This window comes from Helicoverpa zea, chromosome 5 (genome assembly GCF_022581195.2).
Source record: "Helicoverpa zea isolate HzStark_Cry1AcR chromosome 5, ilHelZeax1.1, whole genome shotgun sequence".
NCBI classification, from domain to species: Eukaryota; Metazoa; Arthropoda; class Insecta; order Lepidoptera; family Noctuidae; genus Helicoverpa; species Helicoverpa zea.
In genome coordinates this window covers 7,283,828-7,303,252 of record NC_061456.1, presented here as the reverse complement: position 1 = coordinate 7,303,252, position 19,425 = coordinate 7,283,828, and the positions used below count along the sequence as shown (strand labels likewise).

Below are 19,425 nucleotides of genomic sequence, written 5' to 3'. Positions count from 1 at the left end.
CATACCTCTTAGTCACTGGTATTCGAACTTACGCACTCTTCTTTTTCGTTTTGTATGTATGTAGGTAATGTACTGATAATACCTAATTGAAGTTAAGAATAAGAATATGGAGAGAAGAGGCCTTTTGTTTTACACACAATTCAAAACTTTAACTTGTTGCACCAATATCTTAAATATTAACGAGTGCTATAACTTATAATCATATTAAAGTCATAAATATCCTAAAATGTCTTTGTTTTAAATAAATAGAGGTAATGACTATGTATTTTATGTTGATGTATGAACGTGCCAATGATTATATGATGCGCCTGTTTTCGCAATACATTGCATACTGACCTATAAGAGTTAGATAATTATTCTTCAATGGTGCGTCTTTAATCTAATTTGATTGAAATATTTGATTTTTATGTGACACTAGCTTTCCGCCCGCGGCTTCGCCCGCGTGGAATTCGGTTCACCCCTCCCGCTGTGGGTTAGCAGCGGTGAGGGAGTGTCAGACTCTTACTGACTAAAATCGTCGTGTTCCGTCCTAGGCCTTTTATATACCAGGGCCGCGGTACCTCTTTCGAACAACCCGCAGCCGCGGCTGGCCCTGGCGCTACTGGGCCCCACTGATTTCAAAACAGACTAATTCGCGGCGAACCTTAACACCACGATACAGAAAAGCACAACGCCATCTATCGAGCTATCGGGAAGCTCGCGATTGAACAATGAGCTACAGGTTAAAGCGCGAGATATCATTGCACTTCTTACGTATCTTAAAAAAAACAACGTCACCACGTTTTAAAAAGCTATCATTCCACTTCTTATGTATTTTAAAAACACATCGTTACCACGTTTTAAAAACACCCAGCGCCATCTATCGCATACCTCAAGAACGAAATAACTTAACTAATACTTATACCAATTAGTAATTCGTTGAATTATAGTTAATTCAGGATAAGTAGATGTAAAAAAAACAGTTAAGACGATAAAACAAATCGTACGTCATCCCTCGGGAATTCCTCATTTTCGAGGATTCATTATCGTATCATTTAGCTTCTAAATTTATATGTTCATATTCGTTTGCAATATATAAGTAGATGTAAAAAAAAACAGTTTAGACGATTAAACAAATTGTACATCATCCCTCGGGAATTCCTCATTTTCGGGGATTCATTATCGTATCATTTAGCTTCTAAATTTACATGTTTATATTCGTTTGCAATATATTACCTTGTTTTAAACGACACACAGCGCCATCTACAATCCATCCATCAAGCAAACAATATTTTTGTTTTCCCTCGGGAATATCTATTTTTTTCGGGATAAAAAGTACCCTATTATTTAATCCGGACTTCTAACTTTACGTCTGCAAAATTTCAAAGCAATCGGTTCAGTAGTTACGGCGTGAAAGCGGAACAAACAAACAAACAAACAAACAAACTCACTTTCCGATTTATAATATTAGTAAGGATTAATAGTTTGAACTTTGAATTTAAATAAATTCATCATTTAGATCAATAATTTTAATTTTATGAATGTTTTATGAGGTATCTATACTAGTTTTGATAAACTGATTTGTTCGAATTTATTTAGCGCTTTTAAGCAGTGTTTTTAAATACCTATGTCCTTTCTTTTTTATGAGATTAGTTTTGTTATCAACTCACACAATACGTACGGTGCTTACGGTGTTTACGTACCGGTGCTCCGATACTCAATTTTTCCACTATTGCCTAGAATATGTTACCGTTATGGAAACTCTACAGTTTTCTTTCATTTTTCTCCATGTATGGTGATTTTGAATAAGTACCTAATGTACTCAGAAGTCGTGAAAAAATATTAAGTCGCTGAAAAAAAATGTCTTCTGAAATTATAATAGAAACTGTAACGATTACAAAGAAGAATAAATATTGAAGAGTTATTTGAAACTTGACTAACAGAAAAATGCTATGGTTTAAGTAACGAATTTATTTTTAATGTGTAATTCATTTAGCTGTAGCAATAAATTAATTAGTTTTAGGCAAATAGAACCATTCAATATATTTAATTTATTAAACTACTAGGTTGTTATCATTCCGACTCCCCATAAATTGACAAAAATATCTTTGTCCTCAGCGGGCGAATGCCGGATCAATCAAATATACATCTAACCTAAGATTTATTAGGTATCTATAGGTATTTTTCCTTGGTATCAAACAAAATGTTAAAAAGAGTTTCAGAGTGAGTTTAAACAGTGTAAAGTTGACAATAGTGTGTGCGAGGTAGATATGTATGAATGTGTCTGATAAGGGAACTAACGTGACAACATAGGTACTATGAAGTACTTAGCACTATACTTACATAATAAGAAAAACATATCTCGAAACATAATGCAATACCGACTTTATTTTTATACATGAACTTTAATTATCCGGTTTTTAAATAATGAGCAATGTCTTTATACCAGTCTATTTATAATTCTCTCTTGATGTTAGTATACTTAACAGCTAATTAAATTTTAGTTTTCCACATTTAAATTAATTTTAAAGCCAAAGTCTTTGTACAAACGCAAAAGGTCGTTAACCCGATACGTACATATCATACTCATCTTATCACATCTTTAATCTGAAAAATTAAAATCCGGGCAAAACGTTGGAGGTGATATTAAAACGTAAATATCAAAACATTATACCTCTTTACCAAAAACACGTGAAGTTAATTACGTTAATGAATTCTCATGGAATTTCAGTAAGTACCTACACTCTTGTTATGACGATGATGATGACATGCGATAAACGTAGGACGTGTATACTGACTAATGGTTATGTCAAATAATACCTCACGTTGTACAGGATCTTCTAGTTTTGCTATAAACATGGCAATTTCATTAGGATACCTCAGATGGATGTGTCATTTAATAGGAATGTGAGACTATGGAGCGCCATCAATTACTAAAAATATACCATTTCAAGGAGTGAGCAAAATGGCCATGGTAGACACTTTAAGTACGATTTTCTCCAGTACTTTTTTCAAATTTACTTACAATTTATATAAAAAGAGTCTGATAATTGGTCCTGATATGTTGATATTGTGCTACGGTTCGTAATGAAAAGAATAACCGTAGCTTAAAATATCTAGGCCGACTTTAAATATTCTTACCAAACTTTTAGTTTTGGGAACGAAGAGGTCAACGAGGTTATTGATTAATAGATGCAATTTTGTCTGGAATTATAAGTATCATGTAAACTATTAAACAGACTGTTAGAAATGACTCCTAATCTATGTCACAGAACATGATTGATAGGCATAAAATAAAGGAGAATTATTCTAACAGTAAGTTAACACAAGCTGTGAATAAATATTAAAATGATTCAGGAACGAGGAAAAATTAAAATAAATAATGTATTACTTCAATTTATTTACTTTCTCGCCATACATCAAATGCTAACGGTGTTTGTGGAATATGAACATAAGTTAGGGGAAATGACTCGAAAGGATTGCTGGTTTTTCTGAACGCACATTCTCCATCAATGGCTCATGGTCCAAGTGGGTCAAACCTACGTACACAATACACTTGAAAAAAAAACGAAATTAACGTGGTATGTTCTGCATAACTGTCGAAAAGGGGAACAGGTGACACACCTATTGAGAAACTTATTGCCGGTTGTGTGTGGCGTTGATTAATAGGTGTTATTAGGATAATGGCAGGAACCCTGTTATTTAATGAACATATAATTAAGATTTCGTAATATAATTAAGGCATCATTTTCTATGTAAAAAAGTAAAAGTAAGCGGCAAGTAAAAGTTATCCAATTGTATTTATGTACATTAGATATTTACGACCCGATGTGTCCTTGACACTACGATCTATTGTATGCAAACATTTCCTCAAAAGAGTTATGGTTATTTGAGGTTACGGACGTAGAATATGTTATTGAAAAACTTTTTCCCTGATCTATTGCGTAGCTTTTACCCTTTGTTTTGAATTATAAATATGTAGTACTTTTCTACTATAATTGTAACCTACGTTTTATGACTTAAACGTGACTTTATTTGAAACTTCAAGGAAAGTAAAAGGAAAATATTTCGATGGTACCTACATACAAATCAAGGAATTGATATGTAGTAAGATGTTGAGCAATATTATAAAATAAAAATACTATGTAAAAGTTTTGTGAAAACTCTTACTTTAGATGTAAACCTGATATTGGGTTAAATAAGAATTTTATAAATGAGTAAGTTTTTTGTGTCAAGTGCACATAACTTCAGGATTTAGATAGAAATATGTTTGACAATTCTTGAATATCTATTGATGGCAATGCTCTCTCCGTCTATTACATATGATTCTAGAATACTTTAGTAATAATTACATCATTGTTGAAACTCGAATCATGTTTTATTTTATAAGAATGACGCATGAAAGTCCAATTTCCCAATGTTGATTCTAGCATTTATCTTCAAGACAAATTGGGAAGAGACGGATATTCTTAAGCAAACTAATTTTGTAATATTTGAACGCAAAATTAGTACATTGTAAGATGAGAAATTTTAGAGTAAGTTATATTTTCTTTTAATAATGTAATTTTAAAAATTTCGATGAAGTTAATTTACTTAAGTTGCCAAAAAAAAAACTGATATAAAATAAGATATTTTACCAATAAAGGTAAGTTACGTACAGAATAACCCCATTCCTGTAGTAAGGTACGTACGAGGCATTTCTTGTTATCGTCATAGCTGACGTGCCTAAATAATATTCTTACAATATGCAATAGGTTCTTTTCAAACCAGGCTTTACGGAAATGACCCTTGTAGATTGCAGCGTACTTAATCCTAGTTATTTCTGCCTACATGCATATTTAACGTGCATAATAACACAATTACCCATCTGAACTACATGTAAGTGTGATATGTGTGTAAAAGTTGCAAAATCATTTTTTTTTCGGTTTCTATAAAATAATTTAAGGTTTATAAAATAAATCATTAATTGTATCATCGATCCCGTTCCTATAAATTATTCGTTACTAAATTAGAATTTTATTTATTAGAATGCAGACATTAGATCCTAATACGTTTTCAAAGCAGATAAATAAAACCGTGCTCTAATTGATACAGCAAATATTCATGCAGGAAGGCATGCACAAATATTTACTTAATGCAGTATTTGTATGAAACACATGAAAGAACTGCCTTGTTTATCTAGCAGTCGCGAAGCGCGACAGCTGTGCACGGGGTGTCGATTCCAAGACCCGGGTTTTCTCAAAATCGCTTGATAGGTGCCTATAAGCTTTCAAAAAACAGCATAGAAGTTGGTGTAGTGGTAATACGCCTGTAAATTGGAGAACACGTGCATGTGGATGCTGCGCCTTATCTTTCTGGTTGATTTTAAGGCAGTGAGGAAATACAGAGTGCATTTGTATCTGTGCAAACGCTTGTAAACTATTCCGCACTGCTGGTTAATCACCTTAGGATCGAGAACAGCCCTGGGGCCCGATTCTCCTAATTTTACTTAAGCTACATACGATTCAGATTTGACTGCGATTCAATCCCGACTCGATTACGATTGAAGCGTATGTGGCATTCCGCAATTTTTTCTTTGAAATAAACGTTTTTATTCTTTTCTGTCATTCAATAATGAATCATTTTGTCTGCAAATGATTTACGATTGCAATATGATTGTAGAGCAAACTACCTTATAGACCAAAATCACCAAAATAGCAATCGAATGTCGTTGGAATACGATTGGTCTTATATTGGCAGCAGAATGTCCGATGATTAAAATTGCTATTGCGATCAATAATATTGCGATTCGATTTCTATTCGTTTTTGACATTATTAACTTAGGAGAATCGGGCCCCTGGTGTAGTGTCGAATTTGACCTGAGCGCCATTGTCGGTATTATTGTTACCTACATTATGCAGCTACAAAGCAGATTCAATGTTAAATTATCAGCAAATTAAATATCAATAGTCACCAACAAAATACCAACCAGAACATAAAAACTGCATTCCTACAGAATAGTCCTTGTTGATAATTTTATAATTATCGTCAACACTGAACACTTCTACGTATATCTTAGATTTACTAAGTAAGTTTAGATGTGCATGCTACATACTGCCAGTCACAGTAACGGTAATTTTATGGTATAATATTTTATTCTTTAATCAAGCAAACAATTAAAATAATTGGAAAATTTTGTCTGCAAGTCAATTGAGTTCGATTAAGTTTACTCCTATCACAAATGAGTAGCAATGCTATTTTCACGTCACTGGCCTACAATTTTTATTTGAGCAAAACGTCTCTGTGTGGTTTAAAGGTTTAAAATAATAAACTATTTAATAAACTATTAGGACATCGCGAAAAGGCTTGTCGACGCTTCGCGTGACCAGAGGGCTGGCTTATTCTTCGGACAAAGAATTAGCATTGCCATTCAACGTGGCAATGCAGCCAGTCTTCTGGGCACGTTTCCGGAGCACAGCGATGCGGAGGAATACTTCGACGCCTGATCGATGCTCTTTTATATTTTATGTTTTATGTTTATATATGTTATGGACCAAGTGATAAATTGAGCAGTATACATAATGCCCGGTCATTATGAAAAATGCCCAATATGAGAGCGCAATTTGATAATAATTATTCAAATAAGGCATGGTCCTAAAAAGTTCCTTATCAGGCGGCAACAAGGTTCGCGCCTATAATGGTTGGGTCATGCCAGTCCTGATGTACTCCTTCGGCATACTCAAATGGACTCAAACTGAATTGGATGCCTTGGATAGGAGAGTCCGCACACTGCTGACCGCAGAACGAATGCATCACCCACGATCGTCGGTGATGAGACTGTACATCCCACGGAAATGTGGAGGCCGAGGCTTTTTAAATGCAAAGACGCTCCACAACCGTGAGGTGTGCAGTCTCAGAGAATATCTTCTCAAAAGCGACGTGGGTATGCATCGTGATATGGTAGCAGTGGACAAAGGACTCACCCCGCTATCGTTGGCAAATGAGAACTGGCGCAGACCTGTGGTACTAACTACCCATGATCGCAAGGAGGTATGGCAGAGCAAACAGCTACACGGACGCTTCTTCGGGGCTCTTCATGGCCCCGATGTAGACTTCAATGCGTCCGTATCTTGGCTACGCTTCGGTGACTTGTTTGGAGAAACCGAAGGGTTTGTATGTGCAATTATGGACGAAGTTATCCTTACGAATAACTACCGGAGATATATCGTGAAAGACGGGACGGTTGACATATGTCGGGCATGTCACCATCCGGGTGAGTCTATCAGACATATTATATCTGGTTGTTCTCGTTTGGCTAATGGTGAATATTTGCACAGACATAACCAAGTGGCCAAGATTATCCACCAGCAGCTTGCTCTGCAATACAACCTTGTAGACCTTGAGGTACCGTACTACAAGTATGCGCCCGACCCAGTTCTCGAAAAGGACCATATCACGTTGTACTGGGATCGATCTATCATCACTGACAGGACTATTGTAGCCAATAAGCCTGATATTGTGGTGATAGATCGATCAGCGCGCCGCGCGATGATAGTCGATGTCGCCGTTCCGCATGACGAGAACCTTGTGAAAGCTGAGAAAGAGAAACAAATAAAGTATCTCGACTTAGCGCACGAGGTTGTCGCCATGTGGAGTGTCGACACGGCTGTTGTTGTGCCGATTGTCGTTACGGCCAATGGTTTAATAGCCAAGAGCCTCGACGAACACCTCAGGAGGCTCTCGTTGGGCGGCTGGATCAAGGGACTGATTCAGAAGGCAGTACTCCTTGATACGGCACGTATTGTGAGGAGGTTTCTGTCTCTGGGACCCTAACCACCGGTACCTTGGACCCTGTGCCCGATATCGGTGGCAACCTATTTTTTATATTTTTAAATGTTTTTTATTTTTATATTTAATATTTAAAAATGTAAATTATATGCTGGAAAATAAATAAATACCAAAATTCAAATAATCAAATTGACCGGGCACTATACATATTGCCCGTGACCTTTTGGGCAAAGTAATACAAGCAAAGTAATAACATATTTATATTCATTTTTTTATTGTTATTGCCATTTAATTTAAAATAAACTAAATATTAAACCACTTAAATAATCAGCCTCATGATTTGGATTAATTATGAAGGACTTCTGCCTTAAAAATCCACTAGTTTTTGCATTTAAAAGTTAAGGAAAGTCATATTTAAAGGGTGCTTATTAAACAGGCTCCTTTTTAATATAATTATTCGCCCCGAATAATGTATGTTGCCTTCTAAATTACTAAGTCAGCCACAATTAACGAGCATCTAAATAATACTATCTCAGCCACTCGTTATCTTCTAAGTAAACCGCTCTAAATACAACTCCGCATGATGGTTATTTTTTAGCATCTAAATTTGTAGCATGCATTCTAACAGTAAACTTCTAAAATACTATTAAATGACATCATAAAATTTATTTATTTAGCTTCTAATTTTTTAACTCAGTACGTTTAAAATGTAAGCAAGTAACATGCAGCAAGCATGGCTTCTGTCACGGCTCCGGTGCTGCGGGGCTCCGGCGGTCCCATGCGAGCTTATCACCGCCGCAGCTTCGGCTTGCTGGCCGGCTCAGCCGGCCAGCCTCAGCCGCGTCGGCGAGCGTTAAAACTACCTGCGCCTCAGCTCGCAGGCCGCCTCGCCCCTCCACACTTACGCGGTTTTGAATTGCACTCTAGGGGTAGGACAGACAAGACTACGTGGAGTCGGTTTTGCAGCGATACGTTTTCGTCACATCATCCTCCGAGCCTTTTTCCCAAACTATGTTGGGGTCGGCTTCCAGTCTAACCGGATGTAGCTGAGTACCAGTGCTTTACAAGGAGCGACTGCCTATCTGACCTCCTCAACCCAGTTACCCGGGCAACTGTTACGTGGGATACGTTTTCGTCACTAACTTCAATTTTTTGCTTTATTATCAAATTGCCCAACTGTCATGTAGCAATATAATAATGAACGTGCAATGTGATAAATAATGAAGTTAAGATAGTTATTAATCACTTGGCCCGATAAAGCTAGACATTATTCATAATGCTCGGGCATTATTAATAATGCCCGAATTAATCACATGGTCCATAACATATATATTTTGTATATAGTATTTTATTTTTAGTTTTGTATAAAGATAAGTAGTTTAAGTTTGTATATATGTATAGTGTGTACATTGTAGAAATAGATTATAAAAATAAAAATAAAGTTAGATAACACTACATTAAAAAAAAAAAAAAAAAAAAAAAACTATTAGTACTATTAATAAAATTATGCCTTTGTCGTTATTATTTCACGGAAGTCATATTTTTTATATACAGATTTTCAATGCATTTGCACAGCTAAGAAAGTAACTGTAAGCATTTTTGTATGCGTTTAATACTAGGTATATTGTATTAATGTTGTGATTGTAGATATCAGTAAATTAAATTAAATTGTATAAATATGGTTTTTCAGATGCTATTATATCTAGATATAAGGATTAAAAGTCTACAGTACTGGGATTCATTGGCAATATGTTTGTTTATATTACGAGTCCATTATTTCAAATTAAGCGAAGTTTAATGGTGACTAAATGATCCTTGTTTTTGATTATTTTTATGGCATATTAAACTGTTCAGTTCAAACATAATGCTTATTAATTAAGTAATCAGTAAAACCAATCAAAACATGCATTTACAATGTTGGTTCTGAAAGGTCTACTCGTAAGTTAAAAATGTATATTATTTTTTAAGCCCTAGGAGTATTTATGATCATTTTTTAAGAATTATTACTTGTTTTTTTTTTTCAGTTTATTGGCATTGTCATTGCGTCTGTCCATTGTAATAACACTGAACCTACGACTACAATTGGATTTAAAGAGGAGTAAGTACCTAATAGTACCAAATTAATTGCTTATTAGCGTTTAACAATAGCTATCTACATTAGAAAATCATAGGTGTAGGAGATTCAGGATTTGTTAATTAAGTGGAAATGGGTTAGGGGTAATTTTCCGAGGTGTCAATAAAAAATCTTAATAAATTAATAGGGCATTTTTATTTACCATAGATACATATTTACGTTATAAACTATCAATATTATAATAAGGTATTAATCTTTGTAATTATTCTTTTAATTAATTTACAACTTCTACGATGTTGAAGTAAAAATTCAAAGTAATGATATTTTGCAGAAATGGAAATAACACCAAGATGGGCGTAGTTGCTCTGAGTAGCGCCGCATCTAATACAAACAGCTCAATACCAACCAACGTTTCAAGTGTAACTATGCCACAAGAATCAAAAATTATTAATATTAAAACGCTACCCGCCAACGTTACCCAAATCCGAAGAACTACTGTTACCATTAACAGTCCGACTGCTTTACGTCAAAGAAAAAGGAAACGGAGAGGCAAAAAATCTAGTGACCCAACTTTGGCGGAAGTTGAAAGCCTGCTTTATGAGGAATACGATGCCAATGGAGACAAACTCGTCGAGTTTATGATGTATACTATGGAAGACGTTTCTAAGTTCTTTGCCGGATTTCTTCATACGGAGATTTGCCATGTGAGGTGCGCGCCTACGCCAGCACAAATAAAGAAAGAAGAAGAAGAGAAGAAAGCTGCTGAGGCTGCCGCCAGAGCCAAAACTTAGATTAACCCAAAAGTGATGCCACAACTGGAGCTGGAGGGATTCTTATCTCCAGGTCGTCCATTGTAGTCTGAAATGTAATAAACAAGTAGTAAACATGAGTGTCAATTATTATTGCAATATAATATGTTCAACCAGATTGAATAGATTTATGAAGGTTTTAAAAGTAAGTTATACATTTTTGAAAACTGAATGAATAATTGCAGCACGAATTCACTTCTCAAAACTGTTATTTAAACTTAGACAAGTATAGTTATCGGCACGAATCTTGAGCTCTGACCTTTACCTCTTCTGTTCAGTTCTGTTACCCTAGTACTTGTGATAAACAATGATTCGATTTCAGTACCATTATTTTATTGTAGAACATTATTAAAAGTTGCTAATGCATCTGGCTTCAATGCACTTATGATTTCCTAGTACTTGTACTAAGTAGTTTGGGAGTCCATGTTCGCGTTTGAAGCGCTTGCCAAGCTGACGTTCAGTGGCCGATGATGTTTGTGACACAGAAAATGAATACATTCATTTGTTGACTGTACTTTTTGCTTGAAATTGGGATAAATTCTAAAACGTGTCGAGTTGGTGAAAACATAAAAGTGTATAATTTAAGTTTTACGGACACGCATCACTGGACACGCATCAAAATCTTAACGTATCGAGTTGACGACATCATAAATGTAAAAATTTTGAGTTTCACCAAGTGGACACATTCGTGGTGAGTTAATTAAGTGTGTCGAGATGACGAATGATCCAAGATTCGTGCCGATAACTATACCATTTGGTATTTGTACAATAGTACCTGAGTACTTTAAAAAACAATATGGCGTAACTAGCTAGCTGATATTGCTTGCAATGTAATTCGACATAATGTTGCAAAGGGTTGCCATTAAATAAAATCTTTTGATTACTTACATTCTCATATTCACCAGTTTCAGTTGTAAAGTCATAAGTAGGATCAACAGTTGTGGTACCTTCGGAATTAGGTTTTGACTGGAATATGTAATTTAACAACTGTTTATCAATTTCGGGTTTACTCGGTGTGATCTCGTTTTTTGGTCCCGGTACATTTTGGGCTGTTTGATATCTGTCAGTCACAGGAGCATTGAATTGATTTCTTGTTTGGTACTGTTCGTTATTATCATTTACAGTTTGGTATCTATCTTGATTTATGGAACTTGCTAAACCATTTTCGTTTGCGACATAAACAGGCTGTCTTATATTTGGATTCTGCACAGTTCTGTAAGGTGATTGATCATACTGATAAGGTGGCAGTGATTGATCATACTGATGTCTGTTTCCCTGATTTGGTGAAAATATATTTCCAATGCTGCTGAAAGATTCTTTGGCTTTTGAAAGAGATCTGTAAATAAGAGATTTTTATTAGTCAGTACAGCAAGACAGTTATGAATACATGCATGTTTATCAGTTAAATAATGTTGCTTATTCGGTTTCTGTTATGCCAGGGTCAAACGATAACAATCATTACTAGAAAATGGAAAACCACGGTAAAAAACTATAATATCTGTGTTTCATTGTTTTTTTTTGTCTAGCCCATTAATCTGTTGACCATCTTAGCCATAATTAACCACGAATCGAATTTTATGTAAAAATAAACAATTTGCTTTTTAAGGTATTTTTGGAATGAATGGTAATAAGGTTGGAAACTAATATCTTCACGGTAGAAATAAGAAATATACGTAATGACGATTAGTAGTTATCTAATTTGTCGTGTATTTAATTATAGAGTATAACAACTTACGATCCTAGATTAATTCCAAAAAGAGAGAACTCCCCTGGTGTCCTCTTAAGTCTTGAATACAAATTTTCATTAGATTCTTTCGAAGGCATGCTCATTGTCACCGCAATATACATCATCCAGAGAGTTATGAACTGAAAACAGAAACACGTTAAACTGACATTCAAAAGTTTAATTTATTTATAGTTAAGAGGAAATTTCCTAGTACTTATGTACCTACAACATAAAAACTGAACCGAGCGAAGCTTTTTTGCTAACTTTGTTGCAAAGTTCTAGAATACTCATTTGGTTTTTTCATTGGCCTCCATGTATTTGCATATGTTCCATGTATTTATATGCATTTACAATTTTTTTGTGAATATCTTTTCCATATAGACAATTTCTTTTTCAAATAATCGACCTATTTTAATGCTTCATGGTTTACAAACGAATAACTTAACACTTAGCTTTATAGCGGTAAATACGCAATATAGCTTTAACTATTAAGCTTCCTACTTACCTTTACAAAAGTTTTATCCATTTTGTCCCAATTAACACCGAAATGACTTCAATAACACACAAATCACAAACAACACTATTATACCTTCCAAGATCTTTAAGTATGAGGAAAAGATTAAAAAATCTTATTTATACTAGTTTATGCTTCTTCTGTTTACGCTTCACGAATGAATCGGATTCATCTCTTCTAAGAACATCACGCAGTATATTTTTTGTACCAACTTAATTACTTATTTGAGATGAGTTGAGTACCTAATTCTGTAATATCGAATTGAATACACACTTTGCTATTTTTCGTTTGGTCATACTAGTGTATGAATTGGCATAACGGTTTACTAATAATTATCTACTAATTATTGCTGTGCTTAACGTATAATATAATAAAGTACAAAAGTATCTTTAGGTCTCTCTTGGCAATATCAATGCGAAGAAAGCGGTAGGTATTTAAAGGAAGTGATGATGTGTAAAACGTTGTATTATGTGTTCCTGAAATGTTTACGCTACAACCTACGCTACAATACGACAACGGTTAAGAAAACTATGTTTTCTGGATGAAACCCAAGTTCTTAGGTACCGTTCTATGACGGTAGAGTATACAGACGTGCTTGGAGTCCAAAAACAGTTTTACTGATATAAGGATATTATTATCACCGTTGCTGGAGTTCAAGTCAGTTAGTAGTAGATACAGTTAGCAGAAATATATCTTTATAAGTTACCTATATATTTTCCTCGTATTGAGCTTGAAGTTATAAAAACCATTTAAGACCAATTATGGCCAAGTGGGTCGGTTAAGAGCTAAGCAAACAAACAACAAGTCATTTCTATGTGTGTGTTCTTTTAAAAGTAAATAAATTGTGAACAGTTTAGTAGATAAGTATTTACGAAATTATTGACGTTGTGTATATGTGTGTAACTTGTGGCTGTGAGCGTAATATCAGCATTTGAAAGTTTCATTGACAAAAGTTTCCTACAACCTACGTTTTTCCCCATTACTATTAACTCATGTTGTTGTTGAGCTGTACTGACATTCAATTGCAATATATTTATTGGAATTGAAGATGACTAGTCTAAACTTAGTGTATACAAAGATGGACAGGAAATAATTCTAAAATAAAACGTGCCTAATTGATGAACGCAGAAAAAAACGTTCTGATATTGAAGGCAAATAAAAACTATTTATATTTCCTGACAAAAGAGGAAAAATCGAGGAACCGTTTTTTTGAGAATTTACCCTTCTAGTCGTCCTCAAAGCCGAAATGTCTATGAGTTCAGATTCGGAAAATAATTTCTATTGTCATCAATCATTTATAATGAAGAAAAGTCCAGAATTGCCCTTGTTTAGTGTGCATAATAGTACATATGCATGGGACAACATTGAACTATTTCTTTTCACATACATTATTCATCTTTATAGTTTTTATATCTATCATTTCAGTAATTTTGTACTCATGTATTTATCAAAACAAAGAGCAAAACACTCCGTATGAAATTGCTATAAATTAAGTTGCGGCGCCGTCAATTCAATAAAGCATAATTTCTTATTTTGTAGTATCAAGTTTATGAATTTTAAACTTTTCGTATTCAATTGTCTTATATTTCTGAACAAAATTAAATTTGACCTTTTTTTACTTATTTATATCTTTTCAGTTTCAGCGCCTGTGAAATAAGTGATCTATGTTGCTTTCTCGCTAACACATTCTAATATAGGATCCAATAATAGAAATACCTTACATTGGAATGCAAATATAATAACTGCAAGAGGTGTAGTTGTATAGTCAATGGAATACTGCGTCACAATACTTTTATATAAAAAAAATAAAAAAAAAACTATAAATACTAAAAAAAAGGAACAACTTTATTTACTTTTCAATAAAAAATCAGTAACATTTTTTATATTTTACATTTTTCAATTTCTGTAGTCATCAGTTCTTGCACTGGAGGGTGTACGACTGCGCACCTTTAGGGGGCGTTCCCGTTGCTTGGTTGCCTTACGCGGGCGCTGGCTGCGCGGCTTCACAGAATGTGCCAGACGAGACATTTCATTGAGCCTATAGCGACCTTGTTCCATTTGCAGCAGTCCCAGCCTCACACCACGCTTTAACGCCCTACAATGACACATATTGACATTGAGTACATCTGCTGAGGTAAAGCGGTTTCATTTATACCTATAGGTACTAAAACAATCAAGTTCCCTAAATGAAACACTAAATTACTGTACCTACTGATTTCAAAAATTCTTTCACTGTTGGGAAGCTAAACTATTCCCGAGAAACATAAGCTATATTTCATCCGGGTACGGGAATAAGTACTCCCCGGACTCGGGTAAAACTGCGGGAACAGACAGTTTGTAATATCATGGTTTAAATAAGTTTTATTTAAAGTCAATATACATCTGTATGGGATACGGTCCCCATGAAGTTTCTCATACAGCTTTATTTGGTTATCATTATTGACATTTAATAAATCCAATTAGGAATTATTTTAGACGGAAGATGCAAGAAATAAGAAGGAATGCTTTTGGTTTTACAAAAAAGAAGCGTGAGATCTTTTTAAATAACAAGGTCGCTGTTGTGTTGTATTGCATATCATCATAACATCATCACGTGGGTCATCGGATGGATTAGCTGTTTATAATAATGGATAAAATGCTATATACAGCGCTTTTATATTTAAATATATTCTTGTAGCAGAAACTCTACGTAATTTCATGTAAGTTTAATGAAAATAAAAGTTTTTTCATTGGTTAAGCTTATTAGAAACCAGATTATGTTAGTTGAATTGTGTCTGTTAGTAGATACGTACGTAATGTTTTATTTGAAAATTCTAGGCGGTACGCAATACGGACTTCAGAGTGCTTAGTGCGAGTTTTCGTGAATTTTTTTACGGACTCACATGAGAGCGCGTATACTAAGATTTGTATGCAGTGTTGCCAACTTAGTGGATTTTCCACTAATACTGGTGGTTTAAGTCCCCTATTTAGTGGCGAAATGTTGAAAGTACTGCGGGTCAAGTAGCGAAATGTAAGTTTTGTGGTACAACTTTAAGGAGTTACTATGGAGATTTGAAGTCTCACGGAATGTCAAAAAAGCATCTACAAAACAAAAAGGTGAACGACTACTATATAATTATATTAAGTACTCATTCATTGGTCAAATGCGTAACTAAACAATTTGTGAAACTACTACGCCGATTATAATTTGTGAAGGATTCGGATCGGGTCGGATGAATTGCTAAACAGATGTAATGCTTTGTCTGTTTTAATTTTCTATCGTTGCCGAGTTACATCTTTGGATGATTAAATTGTTTTAGGTTACAATAAAATATAAACAATATTTTTTTAGTGGTGAATTTGGTGATTTTAAGTGTGGGATAAATTTTTGTTAGTGGTTTTCTGGTGGTTTTAAAAGTTGACTCTGGTGGTAAGCTTCTACAACTGTTGGCAACACTGTTTGTATGGAACAAAAACAGGTTCCAATTTTTGACACTAGGTGGAGCTGTTTTTGTTCCATACAAATCTTAGTATACGCGCTCTCATGTGAGTCCGTAAAAAAATTCACGAAAACTCGCACTAAGCACTCTGTTGTAGCTAACATCATCATGACCATAAAAGGGCATGGGCAGATGTTTTGTACTAGGCAAATATCTGAGCGGTCAGTCCATAGGTGAAGGGCATGTCATAATTATCTTACATACTTACCTACATTTACATGTAATTATTTATATTAAATTAAACCTTTACGTGCACGATTTGGAAATTTAATTCCACAGACGTATGCGGAATTAATTCATGAAGATCTAAGAAAAATATATTTGAAGCTTTACCAGGGTCAGGTAAAAGCTATGCGAGTCCCAAATGAGTTAAGCAGTATAAGGGTACATTTTAGTAACCATCTGTAGCTTGTGACTAGTGGATAGCTATACCTACTTAATTTACTGCTATCACAGATCAGTGTAACCAGCTATCGAATACAAAAAGAGCAAATTGCTGCATCAGCAACCTCCTAAGGAATTAGCTCAGAAATATAAGATTTGCGACAATGCCTACACATTCGATCTCTGTTCCTATGCTTTCATAAACACCTGTATCCACATATTGTGCGATAAAAATTACCTGGAAACTTTTCGGCTTATTTTTGGATCAGCAACACGATACTCCATTCTAATAAACTTGATGATGGTGCGCGCAGTCCAGCCTGTGTTTTTCATCAGTTTCTTAATTGCGGTCAACACCATTTCCCCTGTGTTTATACTGGAAGAGTTGCCCCTGCCAGGTGTCATTTTGCTGCAAACCATTTAATGAAGGGATAAAATAAATAAAATAAAATGCCTTTTATTTCCAGTAGGTATTAAAATTTTACACTTCTTCTTAAAACATCATGCATTACAAGTGTTAGTTCAGACTGCTTAATGTAGTATATTTTGGGTAAATGTAATGTGTGGTAAATGAAGGGATAAACTTCAAGAATTTTAAATGGTATTTTGTTCACGTTCAATTACCTCGTCTTTTATTCATGTTCAGTTACGTAATAAATGGTTTTAGACGTTAAATTTAATAAATATATTTATTTGCTTGGAAAATTTTTAATGTATTTGTCATCCTACAGTAAGTAAGCATTCCATTAAATTGTACCATTGTATGCAGCAATTGTTTTAAACTATTAAAGTTAGTAGGTATGTTGTGTACAGCGTGGGACCAAATATCCTAATTAGAATTATCTCATTGTAGCCAGCACGAATAAAATAAATATCCAAATTAAAATGGCAAGTTTGATTTAAAGGATGGACAGAAAATAAATGTTTGTTTGTAAAATTTAAATTCTCTGAAACTTGGATATGTTGAATGGAGAACAAAACGGTCTAGAACTAAGGTGAAGAAGAAAACCAGAATAGATAGTTTTCAGTGTTCTGGTAGAATAATAACTACTTTTGGCAAGTTTATGTCAAACATGGCGATCAATTTTGCACATATTTACTATCATGATAGTTGTACTAACAATAATTCTTAAAACGTATAAAAACAACAGTTATTCAAATTGGGATGATCTACGGCTCCTTATGTAGAAGGTAAGTGTCCAATTTTGTTCTGATTTGGGAAAGAATATTTTTCTAATTACTTACGTTACGATTGGCAGGCTCCTCGTTCAAAAAGAAGTGAAAAACAAAATCGCTCCTACCGGCCAATAAATACATCGGACAAATACTTGATACATTTACGCAAAATTTTAACGATACCCGTTCAATTTATTGATACCGTAGACACTAAAATATGAACTTCTAAAAAAAATCCAAGAAATAATTATTTTTTGACATTTGTGGTCTGTCTGACATAGTTGATCCTAAAAAAAACTTGGTGTTAAGAGAAAAACTCTATGTTCAAGACTAGAAAAGAGTATTTATACTGAATCGTTACAAATGTATGAAATTATTTTTTCCAGTGTTATTTGTAAGTTTAGGAAGATTATTCGCTATATCAATCTGCTTTTTATAATCGAATGTGTGAATTTACAAAACACCATTCAGAACGATTATGTGTTATTCCTGTAACTGCTAACCTATCTACCATTACATATTCTGAAGGGATTTTGAAAACGACCCAATACAACAAATGTTTTTAAAATAAATATTGTTGATGTTTTATGAATTTAATGAATATTGTGTGCATACCTACATATTTTTCTATAAATATTTTAAGGAAAACACAAAATGAAATAAAATAAAATTCGGAATAGGGCTTAAAAATAAATTTATTTAACAAATTAGGCTATTATTTCTAAAAGGTCTTAACCGAGGAGTGAGGCGACGACCGCGGAGGGCACGGCACCTCCTGGGCCCTGTTCTATCGTGGGCTGGAAGCCGTTCTCATCAGCCACGTAGTTAACCGTGTAGGTGACGCCATCGGGACCCACCCAGGAGTAGGAACCCTTCATCGCGACGAACTCATCTTCAGCACCCACGTTCCTGAGTTCTCCGTTCTCGTTGCGTTTCGACCCATCGCTTTGTTCATATCTGTGAACAGAATATTTTGTTTTTTTAATAATAGAAACAAAAATTTTAAGTAGGTAGGTACATGTACCTACTTATTTCTTCATGAAACTTCGTCCGTCATTGTGATTTCAAATTAAAATATCGCAAGTTTAGATATTTAAGATTAAAATGCTGATAAAAATAAAATGGAACTCAGATATTTGAAAAATATTTATAGATAAAAATTACGTTCAAAATTATTGTCCTGAAAAATATGTTCATATTATCCTGGCATGAATTTCAGCAAACCCAGGCAAGAATCCCTAATTTATTTGGAGTATGAAGACTTACATGAAATTGTAGGTGCCGAGACCATCGTTGTCAGCATCATATCGCAACAGCTGAACATCCTGAGCCTGAGGGGCGGCTGCCACCACGGCCACTAAAGCACAAAGCACCAACTGAAAACAAAACCGCACTATTAACAACACTGCACAATAACACCGCAAACATTAAATATTATTTAAATTTTATTTTTAAATCCACAACTAACCAATTTCATGATCACTATTAAACGGTTTACCGTATCGAGTTTACTTGAA

At 34.4% G+C, this 19,425-nt stretch overlaps 4 protein-coding genes across 4 annotated transcripts; 1 reads left to right on the top strand and 3 right to left on the bottom strand.

Annotated features, from left to right (window-relative positions):
* The first annotated feature begins 9,660 nt into the window (after nucleotides 1–9,660).
* LOC124630662 lies at nucleotides 9,661–10,612 on the top strand. Its single transcript, XM_047164627.1, has 3 exons — nucleotides 9,661–9,684; nucleotides 9,771–9,844; nucleotides 10,152–10,612. Exons 1-3 carry the CDS (start codon nucleotides 9,661–9,663, stop codon nucleotides 10,609–10,611), a joined length of 558 nt encoding a protein of 185 aa, XP_047020583.1. The 3' UTR covers nucleotide 10,612.
* On the bottom strand, nucleotides 9,997–13,023 carry LOC124630443. Its single transcript, XM_047164351.1, has 4 exons — nucleotides 12,861–13,023; nucleotides 12,365–12,495; nucleotides 11,518–11,965; nucleotides 9,997–10,678 (listed from the first exon to the last, which is right to left on the bottom strand). Exons 1-4 carry the CDS (start codon nucleotides 12,879–12,881, stop codon nucleotides 10,613–10,615), a joined length of 666 nt encoding a protein of 221 aa, XP_047020307.1. The 5' UTR covers nucleotides 12,882–13,023; the 3' UTR covers nucleotides 9,997–10,612.
* A 1,742-nt stretch (nucleotides 13,024–14,765) lies between these two features.
* LOC124630792 lies at nucleotides 14,766–17,137 on the bottom strand. The gene is made up of 2 exons (XM_047164801.1): nucleotides 16,971–17,137; nucleotides 14,766–14,964 (listed from the first exon to the last, which is right to left on the bottom strand). The coding sequence occupies exons 1-2, from the start codon at nucleotides 17,135–17,137 to the stop codon at nucleotides 14,766–14,768; spliced, it is 366 nt and encodes a 121-aa protein (XP_047020757.1).
* A 1,448-nt stretch (nucleotides 17,138–18,585) lies between these two features.
* Nucleotides 18,586–19,425, bottom strand: LOC124630493 (endocuticle structural glycoprotein SgAbd-5-like). Its single transcript, XM_047164430.1, has 3 exons — nucleotides 19,377–19,425; nucleotides 19,175–19,284; nucleotides 18,586–18,865 (listed from the first exon to the last, which is right to left on the bottom strand). Exons 1-3 carry the CDS (start codon nucleotides 19,383–19,385, stop codon nucleotides 18,640–18,642), a joined length of 345 nt encoding a protein of 114 aa, XP_047020386.1. The 5' UTR covers nucleotides 19,386–19,425; the 3' UTR covers nucleotides 18,586–18,639.

What these genes read in the sequence shown, in the direction of transcription:
- LOC124630792 (XM_047164801.1), bottom strand. Translation starts at nt 17,137, where the DNA reads ATGACACCTGGCAGGGGCAACTCTTCCAGTATAAACACAGGGGAAATG. An exon ending in ATAAGCCGAAAAGTTTCCAG is followed by an intron (nt 14,965 to 16,970) that starts GTAATTTTTATC and finishes GTGTCATTGTAG; the next exon opens with GGCGTTAAAGCGTGGTGTGA.
- LOC124630493 (XM_047164430.1), bottom strand. An exon ending in CTCGGCACCTACAATTTCAT is followed by an intron (nt 18,866 to 19,174) that starts GTAAGTCTTCAT and finishes TTCTGTTCACAG; the next exon opens with ATATGAACAAAGCGATGGGT.
- LOC124630443 (XM_047164351.1), bottom strand. Translation starts at nt 12,881, where the DNA reads ATGGATAAAACTTTTGTAAAG. An exon ending in TGGATAAAACTTTTGTAAAG is followed by an intron (nt 12,496 to 12,860) that starts GTAAGTAGGAAG and finishes TTCTGTTTTCAG; the next exon opens with TTCATAACTCTCTGGATGAT. An exon ending in TTTGGAATTAATCTAGGATC is followed by an intron (nt 11,966 to 12,364) that starts GTAAGTTGTTAT and finishes TCTTATTTACAG; the next exon opens with ATCTCTTTCAAAAGCCAAAG.
- LOC124630662 (XM_047164627.1), top strand. Translation starts at nt 9,661, where the DNA reads ATGTTGGTTCTGAAAGGTCTACTC. An exon ending in TGGTTCTGAAAGGTCTACTC is followed by an intron (nt 9,685 to 9,770) that starts GTAAGTTAAAAA and finishes TTTTTTTTTCAG; the next exon opens with TTTATTGGCATTGTCATTGC. An exon ending in ACAATTGGATTTAAAGAGGA is followed by an intron (nt 9,845 to 10,151) that starts GTAAGTACCTAA and finishes GATATTTTGCAG; the next exon opens with AAATGGAAATAACACCAAGA.